General features: G+C 37.4%; 1 protein-coding gene across 6 annotated transcripts in view; it reads left to right on the forward strand.

Annotated features, from left to right (window-relative positions):
- Positions 1 to 16,270, forward strand: part of MARK1 (microtubule affinity regulating kinase 1) — a 138,175-nt gene that overhangs the window by 57,755 nt on the left and 64,150 nt on the right. For all 6 annotated transcript variants that reach the window (XM_061160072.1, XM_061160067.1, XM_061160069.1 and 3 more), the window contains exons 2-3: positions 13,705 to 13,908; positions 15,175 to 15,228. In XM_061160072.1, the coding sequence (XP_061016055.1) occupies positions 13,705 to 13,908; positions 15,175 to 15,228 (258 nt within the window). The remainder of the gene's footprint in view (positions 1 to 13,704; positions 13,909 to 15,174; positions 15,229 to 16,270) is intronic.

Here is a 16,270-nt window from a genome sequence, read left to right on the forward strand (position 1 = left end):
AAGAAAGTACCATGAATAATGTAACCAGTAATGATTATAGGTAATTAAAAATAATTTCTAATAATGAAGCTATGATGTCTAATACAATTCTTTATGTTAAAGAATGGAAACTATGCAAAATAGTTCCTGGTGATTTTTACAAGGCATTCTGTACTTAAAGCATCCGGTTACTGTCCTTCCGGTTATCACTAGTCTAATCACCTGACTACAAGTATTTGGCCAGCTCATGGTTTTCTTAGCTAGTCTTGGTGCATTTGTTCTCTGGTCTCATTGGGCCCTCTGCTGTTTTGGCTACTACTCCCTATCCAACAATGTTTGTTTTTGTCTGCTTTTTCTTCTTTATCCAGCTTAGATTTTTGACCCATCATCTCAGTAACTTGCCAGTAACCTAACTTGTCTTGTCTTGCCACTTTCTCTTTGGTGGTACTTGTTTGACAAACTCCAGGCCAGAATTAACTCATTTATCTGTTTCCTCAGTAATCTGTCTGTGGGCCGTTGAGTATTGCTGGGGAGAAAAAAAAAAAAAGACAAAACTGGACAGAATAGAGCCATAGTAAATTCATGGTCACCGATATCAATGAGTCTGTCAGTATTGCTCAGCAGCCCCACCAGGTTGCTTTGGTTAACTCATTTTTCATTTTTCTAAACAGATGATTTCCAGTCTTTTTTTATTCTCTGCAAACTTCCCTTCTCTCTTAGAAGGTGACCTTACCTCCAACCACCCAGAGAAAGGAAGAAGTATCATATTTGAACTCCCTCAGCTTCCTGCCATCAAGTGTATGCACCTTTCTACATCAGATCTAACTTCTCTTCCTTTCTTCTTTTTGCAGGATAAGTGATGTCCTTCTTCCTGCATAAGGGCAATCTCTCCATCTGTACCCTGAATCTTCTCACTGTCCACCTCCCCGGGAACTTTCCTTATCTTTTCCCTCTCCTGTCTCATCAGTGCCTCCCTCTCGACTGGATCCTTCCTTTGGGATTTAAACATGCTCAGGTCTCCTCCATCTTAGAACAAGCAAATGAACAATAACCTCCTTTATTTCCACACCTTTTTTTTTTCTCCAGTTGTCATACTCCTGCCTCTGATTCACAGACAGACTTATCAGGGTCATTAACTGCCCAGCAGCCTCCATTCCTCACTTCCCACCTTCTGCCAGCTCATTGCACCTTGACTTCTACCCATAAATTTTTAAAAAGTAAAACAAAGAGACAAAAAAAACCTCTGTATGGTTTCATCTATTTATCTAGCATTCTAGAAAAGTTAAGAGTATAGTGTTAGAAAGCAGATCAGTGAGAGGAGGGCATTGACAGCAAAGGGGCACAGGGAACTTTTTATTTTGACGAGATGTTTTACATATTAGTTATTGTGTTTCATGACTTTACATATTTGTCACAATTCGTATGCTTACATTTGGTGAATTTCATTGTGTGTTACTTATTCCATGATGAAGCCAATAGAAAGAAAGTTTAGCAGAAACATCATAGTATACTACTTGGTTTCTAGTGATGAACTAAGAATTAGCAATGAAAGCAGTTTGTTTTGAAACATTTAAGCCAATTTTAGAAGAAAAAGCAAAAAGAGAAGGTTCTGGGGAGCAGGCTTGACATCTTAAAGGGTGGTAACAGGGGACTGATGTCTTTTGTTCATAGCCTGTTAAGAGTTAGTTGACATTTTTGACCATATGCTTGTATCATTTTGCTTACGTGCTGACTTGTGTCCCACTCTGCAACTCATGGACTGTTGCCCTCCAGGCTTCTCTGTTAAATTTTCTAGGCAGGAATAGTGGACCAGTTTGCTATTTCCTTCTCCAGGGGAATCTTCCCCACCCGAATATTGAACCCATATCTCTTACACCTCTTGCATTGGCAGTTGGATTCTTTACCAGCTGAGCTACTCGGGAAGCATCATGTATCATTTTAGTGAAAATTGACTTTAAAATTTAGGGCAGTGCATTGCTAGAAATAACTGTAGAAAGACCAAAAATGGGCACGGAACTCAGCTAAGTAGAGGGGTTTGGAATAGAAGCTCTGATATGATGTATGGCTTTTCCTGGGAGGTAATGCATAAGCTGTATAAAAGGATGAGTTCAGAGTTCACCAAATGACTCAGAATCTAATTGATTGATAAGGATGCTTTCTCTCTTGTAACTTTGTTGAACTCAAGTAGTACTTCCAGAAGATATTTTATTATTTACTTGCATTTTTTAGGTTTATATTCAGGTCAACAGTGGAAAGATGATACAAGTAAATCTTTCCACTGTTTTTTTCTTCTTCAAAAGCATTACTGGTCTATCTAGCACTACTATAAATTGAGTTTTTCATGAGATCTTGTCTTGTTTGTGTTTTTATGGATTATCACTCAGAGCTACTCTTTTTCAAATTGAAGTGGTAAGTTGTAATGTTTTTCTTATATAGAATTAACTTTGCCTTTTTAGGTCATATACCTAAATGATTGTAATGATAATTCTTTAATATGTTGTTGAATAGTGGTGAAGCTTTTCTTTAGGTTTCTTTGACCTCTATATAGTATAGGCAGACTTCAGAGATATTGAAGGTTTGGTTCCAGGCCACTGCAGTTAAGCATGTGAAGATTTTGGTTTCCCAGTGCATATAAAGTTATGTTTATACTACACGGTAGACTTGTAAGTATGCAGTGGCATTATCTTAAATCTTAAAAAAATTGTGCAAACCTTATTTAAAAAATATTTCACCCGATTCCTCTGGGTAATACTATTCCCCATCCCGATTCCCCCTCCCACCTCCCTCTCCACCCGATTCCTCTGGGAAAAAGTGAAAGTGAAAATTGCTCAGTCGCGTCCGACTCTTTGTGGCCCCATGGACTGTACAGTCAGTGGAATTCTCCAGGCCAGAATACTGGAGTGGGTAGCCTTTCCCTTCTCCAGGGGATCTTCCCAAACAAAGGATCGAACCCAGGTCTCCCGCATTTCAGGCGAATTCTTTACCAGCTGAGCCACAAGGGAAGCTCGGGTGGAGAGGGAGGTGGGAGGGGGAATCGGGATGGGGAATACATGTAACTCCATGGCTGATTCATGTCAATGTATGACAAAACCCACTGAAATGTTGTGAAGTAATTAGCCTCCAACTAATAAAAATAAAAAAAGAAAAAGAAAAAAATATTTCATTACTAAAATACGCTAACCCTCATCTGAGCCTTCAGTGAGTTGGTAATTTTCTTGTGGTAATAACATCAAAGATCACTGTCACAGATCAGTACAGTCAATATAATAATAATGATGAAGTTTGACATATTGCTAGAATTACCGAAGTGTGACACAGAGACACATTATGAGCAAATACTGTGAGAAAAAAAAATGGTGTCAGTAGACGTACTCAATGCAAAGTTACCACAAAGCTTCATTTTTTAAAAAAAAATGCAGAATCCATGAAGCACAGTGAAGCAGAGTACGGTGAAACAAGGGCTGCCTGTAAACTGTATCGGCCACATTTCTTCATTAGCATCATAAATTTGAGGTATTTAAAAATCAAACCCACTTCTGGTTCCCAAAAAAAGATCAGATCAGAGATCTCTTATTGTAAGAAAATTTGTAAAATTATGCAGTTACTTGTTACAGACAGGCAGGATCACTACCCTGTGTAACTTTTGCCCGCTGGGTTCATGCAGTGATTAGCCTGGTAGCTGCTGGAAAGTTTTGATGCATGGGCTTCGTGGCATGTGGGATCTTTCTGGACCAGGGATTGAACCTCTATCTTCTGTGTTGGCAGGCAGATTCTTTACCACTGAGCCACCAGAGAAGCCCTAGTATTTCGTTCTAATTCCTTTGTTGACTTACCTATGCTTTGGTATCTTTTTCAGTGCCTTTTCTCCCCGTTGGTTGTTCTAGAGATTACAGAATGCACCCATGTATTTATTATTGCAGTCTACATAGGGTGATATTGTAACAGTTCAGATAAAATTAACAATCTTAAAAGAATGTTTTAATTCTCCTGATCTTTTTTTTTTTAACATACATTACTTCTTATGTTATAAACTCCACAATATGATGTTACCTTTTTTGCTTTATATAGTCATATTTCTTTTAAAGAGATGAAAAAATATGTATCATTTATATTTCTCACATATTTCTCATTTCCAGAGCTCTTTTTTCCTTTCTGTAGGTTCAGATTACTATCTGTGGTCACTTTCTTTCAGCTGGAAAAATTATCCTTAGCATTTCATATAGCATATGTCTTCTGGCAGCAAATTCTTTCAGTTCTCGTTCATCTAAAAATATCTTTATTTTGTCTTCATTTTTTATTACAATTTTTATTGAAGTATTATTGATTTACAATAATTGTCTTTTTTTTAAAGAATATTTTTTCATTGGGTAAAGGATTTGGGGTTGCATTTATTTTTTTTCTGCAGTACATCAAAAATCTTTTATTGTCACCTGACTGCCATTGTTTCTGATAAGAAGTGAGCTACCATTTGTATTGTCATTCCTTTGTATGTATTGTGTTTTCTCCTAACTCCTTTTCAGGTTCTCCACCCACCTTTGCCCATCTATACTTGGTTTTTAGTAGTTAGACTGTGGTGTACCTCCTTTTGTTTTTCTTCAAGCTTATCTGGCTTGGAGTTCATAGTTTGGGGGAATTATAGGACCATTATTGCTTCAAGTAATTTTTTCTCCCTTGTTTCCTTCTTATTCTTTCTCTAGTACCCCATTTACACATGTATTAGTGTGTGTTACTGACCCACAGATCATGGGGCTCTCTGCATTTTTATTTAATGTTCCTAGTTCTTTAGATTGACTAATTGATATTCTCAGTTCTTCAGATTAGGTAATTTTTATTCATCTGTCTTCAAGTTTGTTGACCCTTTCTCTTTTGCAGTCTACTATAGACCTGTCCAGTGAATTGGGTTGTATTATACTATTCAGTTCTAGAATTTCCATTTACTTTTTTTAACTTTATAGTTTCCATTTCTCTGCTGATATTTCCCATGTTTGTTTTTTCTAATCATATTATCCTTTACTTTTAGAAACAGTTATCATAACTGCTTAAAGTTCTTGCCTGTTAAGTCCAACTTCTAGAATATCTTGGTGTCTGTTTCTATTGACTGCTGTTTCTCTTGACAGTCTCATTCCTCTGTTCCATCATGTATCTAGTAAATTTTGATTGTATACAGGACATTGTTGATAGTACTAAACAGGGTCTCTGGATTATTTATCTTCCTCTGAAAAGTGTTGATTCGACAGGAAGTTAATTTGGCTTAACTCAGACTTCAAATTCAGCCTTTCCAGTAGTGAGCAGCAGCCAAATCTATATTGTTTCTCTATCCTTCTATCTGTCTCCTTCTGACATGTTCTTTGGAGTTTTCTTGTTCACGTTTGGTTTAGGGCTCAGCAATGAACCTGTAGTTTGTGTGAGGTCTTAAGAGTTTTATCCTTTGTATTTTTATTTTCATCAGAGTTTCCTTTTCACTCTTAGATCAATTCTTTTTTTAGCTGTCAGCTCCATCCTCTGACTCCTTAAGCCAGTAAGACTGTTGCTCTGCTTGAATTTCAGTCACTGGGAGCTTGGTGGATAAAGAGTTTGACCCCAGGTGGAAACTAAAAATTTCACCCTATGTGGTTCCCTTTTTACAAAGGTCAATCTCCTTCCAGTTTTTGGCTTCTTACTGTGGCTCTTCAGGGCCACCAAACAATTGGTTTTAATATTTTGTCTGGAGATTGTATTCTTGTTTACTGGTATATTATCCAGATACAACTATTTATCCATTATTAGAACCATAACTTCCCTACTTTTTTTTTAATGACTTTGAGAAATAGAAGTGTGGTTATTGTTTCTAAATTGTTATGACCTGTATTGGTGGTAATATCAACTGACTGAAGAGTAGTTATGGTGTACAAAGTGACATATTCTAGAGTCCTGGGAAGTGAGCCGTGACATCCCCAGCTTCAGGTCTAATACATGATATATAACTTCTCAGGAATATTCCTTCTTTATCATGTATTTGTCATTCGATTCATTCATGCATTCATTTATTCATTCATCACCTAATAGGTTAGCCCAGCTACACCATATTTTGCCTTCTAAATCTGATTCTGTGTGGTCCAGTGTACAGGGTTATATATCCATAACTTAAACAGTTTGAATTCCAGTAGTATTCAGTTGGACAACTGAGTTTTCAACTTGTAGGCCTTTGAAAAAGATCCTCCATTTAATGTACCATTTTCTTAGGTACCTTTCTTCTTTGATTTTAGAAAGTGTCCTCTCACCTTGGGGTTTTTCTGTTTATTCATTTCACTGCCTGAAATGCTCTTCTCCTGTTTATCTAGCTCATTGCTGTCTGTTGGGTCCAGCTCAAACATTATAATTACATCTAATCCATTAGTAGCATTCACCCCAACTCCCTCCCTAGACACTCTTGTCACATCACCTCATTTTATTTCCTTTTTACCCCATATTACCAAGTATAGTTATTTTATTTTGGCTATTTGCATAGTCTTGTCTTCTTTCACTCGAAGACAAGTTGTATCCTTCAGGATTTTTTTCAGTCTCCCAGTAGACTTCAAAAAAATCCCCCCCTTTTTTTTTCTTAAACTTAGCCTCAGTTGGTTTCTGTTGCTTAGAGACGAGAAAGCTGACTGTACAGAAACTAGCACAGGTTCTACACATCAGGTGACAGGCCGCCTGACTGCCACAACCAGAAGTCACCGCAGGCAACACTCGGGGAAGTGGCAGAAATTTGGGATTGGTTTTCTGGCCTAGGAGATGGGTTATTTTTGTTTCTTTATTTGTTAGTATTGTTTTAAACAACAAGCACTTGTATGGTTCTTACTATGTGCTCTTCTGAGCACCTTTACAGAAATTATTTTATCTAATCCTCAGAATAGCTATGAGGTAGGCTTTATTATTAGTTCCTTTAACAGATAAGGAAACATGCACATAAAGATTAAACAACTTGCCCAGGGATGCGTAGCTAGTGAGTAGTAAAATTTCATTTCAGTTGGTGTTGAAAGCAGGGAATACCTGAATATTCTATTCCCTGAATAGAATATTCCCTATATTATTCCCTATAATACTCCCTATAATATTCAGGGAATAGAATATTCTATTCAGGGAATACCTGAATAATCTATTATGATTCAGGAATTCTAAGTCTGATCCATGGGATTAGTTCCTTGAAGAACTAATGAAATCACTACCTGTAATTACTTTGAATACACTACATCTCAAGCCCAGATTTAGGTTCATGTTGCCACTGCTGCAGAAAAATGAAGGAATTCAGTGTCTACTGGATTGAGTGGACAACTTGAAGAAAGAAAATAAAATCTGAATTTGTATTTTCAGCTAAAGATGAGGGACTAGAGTTTACAGCCATTATATAATTGAGCTTGCATAATATCTTGTACCTATCAGCCTTAGGGTTAATTAAGCCTTAAGGTTTAATTAAGCCTTAATTAAACTTAACTATGATTTCAGCCGTAAGAGAGCATTGCAGCCCACTCCAGTATTCTTGCCTGAAGAATCCCCATGGACAGAGGAGCCTGGCAGGCTACAGTCCATGGGTTCACAAAGAGTTGGACAGGGCTGAGCGACTAAGCACAGCACAGCATGACTTCAGCCCATGCTGCATAAACACTTTTTCCTAGGCTTCCTGTTTGAGAGTTAATATATTGATCAGCATGGAGTGAGACCAGTTATCCCAAATGACTCTTCAAAAAGTTCCTTTGGGGAAAGATTCTGCTGCTGAGTGGTGCTGTGGCAGTCCTAAAGAAAAATGGGGGTTTGAGGGGAAGAATATTTGTTTGGGTGGGTGTTTTATAGTTAGAATCATAATATAAAGCATGCTTTATATTCCATTATAATTTCTAATTTAAGACTCCTTTAAATTCATTCTGAGAAAGTTGGATGGCTCCTAAAAATGGTCATACTTAATGTTGAAAGTTAGGAGATCTCATTTTTAAAAAGGATTTTGGAGAATATGTTACCTTTTGAAATTCTAGGAGTGGGATAAGAAAGAATAGTATTTTTGCAAGAGCCCTCTGTCCCCTCCTTTCCTGAGTACAGACACTGCCATACCTATATTTTCCTAGAATCTCCTTCTCTGTTGGTAGGATTGGCCAGAAGCAATTTAGTCCTGCCTTTCAAACCATGACATTTTACAGTAGGGGTTGGCCAGCTGCATCCTATAGGCCAAATGCAGCCTTTGGGTGTGTTTTTATATGTCCCTGAGCTAAGAAAGTTCCTTTAAAAATGAATACCCAACAGGGACAGTGGAGTCTGCACAACCTGAAATATTTATTGTCTGTCTTTTTATAGAAAACTTGGCTGACCTCTGTGCCTCACCATACTTGTTGGGGACACAGAACAGTCAAGAATGCTGCCCCTAAATATTGATAGGTTACCTGATCAAGAGTTTCTCCTCATGGAACTGATTATATTGCCCTCTCTTTTTGTTGTTTGCAGCTTAGCTAAAAGTTGAGCATGTCTGATAAGAATCTCCTAATTATTCATTTTTCCTATATGACCTCTTATTTAGAGAGTAGTGATAACTCTTATTGTATTGCTCTGTAACAAGTCATCCCAACACTGAGTGGTTCAAACTCACAAGCATATGTTGTTTCTTATGAGTCACAGGGTTATCTGGGGATCAGTTGATTTAATCTGACCTCAGCTGGGAGCGGCTCTGCTCAATGTGTTTCTCATCTTCCTTCTGGTATCAACCTGGACACGTCCTTCTCATGGGGATGGCAGAAATGTGAGAGAGTAAGTTGAAACACAGCGCGGCCTCTTGATGACTAGTATGGGACTGGCTTATACCATCATTTTGAGCTCATTCTATTGGCCAAAGCAAATCATATGACTGGATGCCCAAAGAGTGTAAAATTATATTCTGCCTTTAGTGGGAGGACATTGGAAAGTTACATGGCAAAGGATGTGGAAATTTGGAGCTAATAATTCAGACTATCAGTTTGGTTTATAATCAGAATATGCTGTGCAACCAGAATTGAAATATAACTCAAATATCTTAATTCATTCTGCTCTTAAGAGATCTGGACAGCAAGACATCATTCCTCATAAGTCATCCCGAGTATAGGTGTCAGGAGCACAGGGACCATAAGTTTCTTTACTTGGCTGATTTGTATTTGTATTGTCTTTTTTGTGCCTAATACCATATTCGGTATTGACCATCTGGTGATGTCCATGTGTAGAGTCTTCTCTTGTGTTGTTGGAAGAGGGTGTTTGCTATAACCAGTGTGTTCTCTTGGCAAAACTATATTAGCCTTTGCTCTGCTTCATTCTGTACTCCAAGGCCAAATTTGCCTGTTATTCTAGGTGTTTCTTGATTTCCTACTTTTGCATTCCAGTTCCCTATAATGAAAAGGACATTTTTTTGGATGTTAGTTCTAGAAGATCTTGTAGGTCTTCATAGAACCATTTAACTTCTTCAGCATTAGAGGTCAGGGCATAGAGTTGGATTACTGGATATTGAATGGTTTGCCTTGGAAACAAATGGAGATCATTCTTGTCATTTTTAAGATTGCATTGCCAAATTCAGACTTAAATTGAAGAAAGTAGGGAAAACCACTTGACCATTCAAGTATGACCTAAATCTAACCTCTTATGATTATGGTTATAGAAGTGACAAATAGATTCAACGGATTAGATCTGATAGAGTGCCTGAAGAATTATGGACGGAGGTTCATGACATTGTACAGGAGGCAGTGATCAAGACCATCCCCAAGAAAAAGAAATGCACAAAGGCAAAATGGTTGTCTGAGGGGGCCTTACAAATTAGCTGTGAATAGAAGAGAAGCAAAAGGCAAAGGAGAAAAGGAAGGATTTACCTATTTGAATGCAGAGTTCCAAAGAATAGCAAAGAGTGATAAGAAAGCCTTCCTCAGTGATCAATGCAAAGAAATAGAGGAAAACAATAGAATGGGAAAGACTAGAGATCTCTTCAAGAAAATGAGAGATACCAAGGGAACATTTCATGCAAAAATGGGCACAATAAAGGACAGAAATGGTAGGGACCTAACAGAAGCAGAAGATATTAAGAAGAGGTGACAAGTATACACAGAAGAACTATACAAAAAAGATCTTCATGACCCAGATAACCATGGTTGTATGATCACTCACCTAGAAGCCAGACATCCTGGAATGAGAAGTTAAGTGGGCCTTAGGAAGTATCACTACCAACAAAGCTACTGGAGGTGATAGAATTCCAGATGAGCTGTTTCAAATCCTCAACGATGATGTTGTAAAAGTGCTGCACTCAATATGTCAGCAAATTTGGAAAACTCAGCAGTGGCCACAGGACTGGAAAAGGTCAGTTTTCATTCCAATCCCAAAGAAAGGCAATGCCAAAGAATGCTCGAACTGCCGCACAATTGTGCTCATCTCATGTGCCAGCAAAGTAATGCCCCAAATTCTCCAAGCCAGGCTTCAGTAGTACGTGAACTGCGAACCTCCAGATGTTCAAGCTGGTTTTAGAAAAGGCAGAGGACCAGAGATCAAATTGCCAACATCCATTGGATCATCAAAAAAGCAAGAGAGTTTCAGAAAAACATCTGTTTCTGCTTTATTGACTATGCCAAAGCCTTGGACTGCGTGGATCACAACAAACTGTGGAGAATTCTGAAAGAGATGGGCATACCAGACCACCTGACCTGCCTCCTGAGAAATCTGTATGCAAGTCAAGAAGCAGCAATTAGAACTGGACATGGAACAACAGACTACAGAGTACGTCAAGGCTGTATATTGTCACCCTGCTTATTTAACTTATTTGCAGAGTACATCATAAGAAATGCTGGACTGGATGAAGCACAAGCTTGAATCAAGGTTTCTGGGAGAAATATTAATAACCTCATATATGCATATGACACCACACTTATGGCAGAAAACGAAGAAGAACCAAAGAGCCTCTTGGTGAAAGTGAAAGAGGAGAGTGAAAAAGTTGGCTTAAAACTCAACATTCAGAAAACTTAAGATCATGGCATCCGGTCCCATCACTTCAGGTAAATAGATGAGGAAACAATGGAAACAGTGACAGACTTTTATGTTTTGGGGCTCCAAAATCACTGCAGATGGTGACTGTAGCCATGAAATTCAAAGATGCTTGCTCCTTGGAAGAAAAGTTATGACCAACCTAGACAGCATATTAAAAAGCAGAGACATTACTTTGCCAACCAAGGGTCGTCTAGTCAAAGCTTTGGTTTTTCCAGTAGTCATGTATGGATGTGAGAGTTGGACTGTGAAGAAAGCTGAGTGCTGAAGAATTGATACTTTTGAACTGTGGTATTGGAGAAGACTCTTGAGAGTCCCTTGGACTGCAAGGAGATCCAACCAGTCCATCCTAAAGGAAATCAGTCCTGAATATTCATTGGAAGGACTGATGCTAAAGCTGAAACTCTAATCCTTTGGCCACCTGATGTGAAGAACTGATTTGATTTGAAAAGACCCTGATGCTGGAGAAGATTGAAGGCGGGAGGAGGAGGGGATGACAGAGGATGAGATGGTTGGATGGCATCACCGACTCGATGGACATGAGTTTGAGTGAGCTCTAGGCGTTGGTGATGGACAGGGAAGCCTGGCGTGGTGCAGTCCATGGGGTTGCAAAGAGTCAGACACGACTGAGCACACGCTAACTATCCATATTAATTTTTGGAGTTTAGGGAGATTTAGGTCTAACAATGAAAATTGACCATAGACCAACACTTAAGAAGATGGTGTGATAGTCCAATAGTAGACATTTTTCCTGGATATAAAGATAGCAACAGAAAAGAGGGGTAATCAGTTCTGCTTTGTGAAACACATAGAGCACTTTGTTGAGGAGGAGATAAAACTAAATTTTGAATGATAGAGAAGTCCATAGTCCCTGCTGGACAAGTTCAGGTAGAGAAGTACTATTTGTAGGAATTATTATAGTGATCTGTTGAGTCTGAGAAAATGATTATAATTAAAATCTCTTGTTTATGCTCAGATAATAGAAAAGTCACTAAGAACCAGTGAGTAACTTTGTGATTACTGCCTACTTATATTATTTATTGCAGTAGCTTTCAAATTTGCTTGCATCAGAATCACCTGGAGGCCTGGCTAAAATACTCCTTACTGGGTTCCACCCCCAGAGTTTTCTGTTAGGTAGGTCTGGAACAGGGTCAGAGAATTTGCGTTTCTAGCATGTTCCCAGATGATGCTCTTGGTGCTGGTCCAAGGACAGCACTTTGAGAACTATTGATTTATTGAACTTTTCCTGTATATCTGGCGCTCTGCAGTGTGGTGAGTATATAAAAGTGGAAAGAACATGTCTGTCCTCAAGTTGCTCATGGTAAGGGGGGCAGAGACAAAGAAGTCAGTGTATGACAGTGCAGTGGGTCAAATCACATGGAAGTACAGTTTGCTGTGAAAATACCCCAGTGTGACTCAACTCAAAATGGCTGCAAGTGTGTGTAAGACACAGAAAATCCTTTAATCTTGAGCCAAGTTTCAAAAAATATCAAAAGTAAAAACAAATAGAAAAATGATCTTGAGTCCTGCTTTGCATGAAATTAGTAAATGGAGTCATCTTCAAAGTTGCCTTTAAGAAATTTCTGATCAAAATTTTTTAGACCTGCTTTTGGTGGTATAGGTTGGACAACATATGTCTGAATTACTTTGCAAATAAAAAAGCTGCCCCCTTCTTTTGTTAATTTGTTGTACTCATCTTCAGCTGTTTTTAAGATGTCAGATAATGATGTTATGTTTGTCAGGCATAATTCTACATTTTTACAGAAAATGCTAGAAATTATATTTACTTCGGAAAGCAGACAAAACTAGCCAAGAGCAGGGACACTCAGAGCTGGGCAGACAGGGTTCCTTAGGCATCCGTACCTGGGGCTTGAGGTGCTGAGCCCCAGGGGAGCACAGTCAGTTACTGTGATCGTGAGCCAGTGTGAGATGCTGAGACAGAGTGACATCTCTTCCTTGAAAAGGGCACGGAGGAGGAAGGCAGTGGACATAAAGTCATGGATCCAGACAGGGCTATTGATGGCTCCTACTTGGGCGTGGGAAACTGGGTGAGGGGCAGAGCAGGAGTTGATGAAAGGTATACCTGTAGTGGGAAACCACTTGGTTAGTTGGCCAAAGTTATGTGCCCAGCAAATGAAAGAGTGGCCAGGACAAGTAGTTGGACTGGTTTAGAGAAACAGCTGTACTCGAGGTTGTCTTGGCACCGAAGACATTCTGCCATTGTACTGAAGCAGTCTGGATCTGGATCGTCATCTCAGCCTACAGGGCTAACACCCTTAGAATAGTAATCATCTGTGGGGCTCCTGGCTATCTAACCATTTATATCTTTTTAAAAGCAAAAGCACATGCCTAAAGCTATGCAGAACATTTCATTTTAAATGATTATATTCCCCCTGGCAAAGGGAACTAAAGTCAAGTAGAAATTGCAGACAGAATGCTCAGAAATGGTGTAGTGCAATCTATTTTCATTAGAGATGAATTATTTTTTTCTTCTTTATTTTTAATTGAAGATAATTAGATTACTGTGCTGGTTTCTGCCATACATCAACATGTATCAGCCATAGGTTTATGTATGTCCCCTCCGTTTGGAGCCTCCCTCCCACCTCCTACCCCATCCTACCCCTCTAGGTTAGAGATGAATTATTAATGAAAATTGTTTGTAGTGTTTTTTGAACTGTCCTTTAATTATATAGTTTAATTAATGATGAAATCTTCTAATCTTTTTCTTAGCATACATCTGTGGATGGATATACTGAACCCCATATCCAGCCGACCAAATCAAGTAGCAGACAGAACATCCCTCGGTGTAGAAACTCCATTACGTCAGCAACAGATGAACAGCCTCACATTGGAAATTACCGTTTACAAAAGACAATAGGGAAAGGAAATTTTGCCAAAGTGAAATTGGCAAGGCATGTTCTAACCGGTAGAGAGGTAAGTTTTCACGATGCCTTTTAATACTTACTTAGACCTCTCCAGAGTCTTATTAAAAAAGCTTTCCTATAGCTGATTCTGGGAATAAATTAACAGTTGTAATACGGTAAACACTGGGGTATGTGTGAATGAAATGTCCATAGGTAGTTATACCTGGCACAGAAAAATTGTCCGTACATATTAGCATCTCTTATAAATCAGATGTGCTACACATGAGGTTTTCTTAGACTTCTGTCTTTCATTATATGGTTTCCGTAAACATTTCGGATTACCCTTGCTACCCAACCCCAGGAACTAGGATAACTTCCCAGAAGCTAGGATAACTTCTGATTAATTACTGCTTAAGCTGTACTATTTATAGGAAAGAAATCTGAGGTTGTACATGTGAAACTTACATAATATTAAAAGCCACTGTTACCTGAATAAAAAATAAATTTTAAAAATTACTACTTGAAGTAAATTAGGTATAAATGTGTAGGAAATTAGCCACTAATTTTTAATCTATTTAGAGATTACGTTGAGCAAGTTATACAGATGTTTTTCTCAGATAATAAGAGAATCAGATTTCTAAAATCCTGTGTGTTACAAAGTAGGTATATTTACATAGTAAAATGTATGTTTTAATAATAGTAATATATTTAATAATTTATGTATTAAAGACTCAAAATAGTTAAACATCTAACACTCTACATTACATGATTGGATCCAATTAGGACATTATGAAAAGTCTGTCATAAATCATTTTTGCTAAGTTACCATTTTGTTTTGTACATAATATTATTGTCACTTATAGTTAAATTTAGTCTTCTCTGTCCATTTTGACCCCAGGAGCTATTAGGACACAGGCTATATTAGATAGAGACTTAGAGGACATTTAAACCTATTTTGTTAGTTTGCTGTAAGTTTGGGTGTCCAGTCTCTCTCCCCACGTATTACTTAACTTACTAAAAGTTTATAAGCCTCTCCCTTCTGTTAATTATGACTTATCAAGATCATGAGTCAAATATTAAGGTACAAATGATTTTTACTTTAAAAGGGGAAACTTGGAAGAACTTTGACAAAGGTGTAATTTCACTGACTCAGAATCAAATAGATTACAGACTTGGGTCAATATTCTAAGGCTGTCTAGTTATCAAAACTTTACCATCCAATTATGTTAACCCCCAGTATAGCTATATCTCGTTAGGATGAAACAAAAGATGTTTTCTTTATAAATTTTATTCCTTAAGATATGTATTCTCAAAATTTAATGGTTCTCTTTTTCAGGTTGCTGTGAAAATAATAGACAAAACTCAGCTAAATCCTACCAGTCTACAAAAGGTATTTAATTATTTTAATAGTAAGTAATTATAATGTGATTTATAGTCAATATATGATACTCTGTAGAATCAGTTATTCTTAATTTCCCGTTAGGTACAATTCTACATTTCATCAGTATATATGAAGAAAAGACTTGATAAAAACATAATATTTACATTTGTTAATATTTAAGTATTTATCAAATGTTTGAAAAATATCTACTCCTCAAATGCATGTACCATGTCAAAGGAACTTATGTCTTTTAATACAGTAGAATAAAACTTTTTCTATCAGGTATTTTGAAGTACTTAGGATTCTGCTTCATTCTAATCAACTTATGAGATACTGTTGTCAGTAGCTGGGTTTCCTATTGCTTCAGTTGCTTTTCTTCCTTCCTCCACAAAAACTACAGTAGACAATTACTGTAGAAGTTACTGTATGCTAACTTACAGTAGAAGATATAAACATTTCTTCAAAGGGTGAATATATAAAACAGCATAGGGACCAAAAAAAGCAAGTAGGATGGGAATTGACCTGGTAAATTTAGTAGAGCTGGTTCATGTTGCTTCATTAATTATTTATTTGGGAAGACTTTTTCAGATACACATTTTGGTTCTTTAAAAACGAAGCAAATATTTTAGCATTTGTGCCATATATGTTGTTTATATATAGCTCACTGTGTAATATATAATATATATATATGTGTAATTATACATAAGTACATTATTATTTTTAAGAGAATATAATGGATCGTGGTTACATATGTAAGTATGGTATAAATAACTGGGTTTCTAAAACAGAATTGTATAAGAAAGTTTTAGTGTGGTGTATGTAACTACACCTTCTGTGATTCTGACATTAAATGAAAAATTTGGGTCAGTGATAATCAAGACTTCCCACTTGTCTCAGTACCAGATAACTCAGTTTATTTTATATATTTCTACTTAAGAAATTTGAATCTGTCCTTGTACTTAGTGAGATTCCTTTTAAATTTGCCAACCAGTATAGCTTTTCATAGTATTGGTATTTCTCATCTGTATGAACATGAAAGGTTTGCTGGATT

The sequence above is a fragment of the Dama dama genome, chromosome 14 (genome assembly GCF_033118175.1).
Source record: "Dama dama isolate Ldn47 chromosome 14, ASM3311817v1, whole genome shotgun sequence".
Taxonomy (NCBI): Eukaryota; Metazoa; Chordata; class Mammalia; order Artiodactyla; family Cervidae; genus Dama; species Dama dama.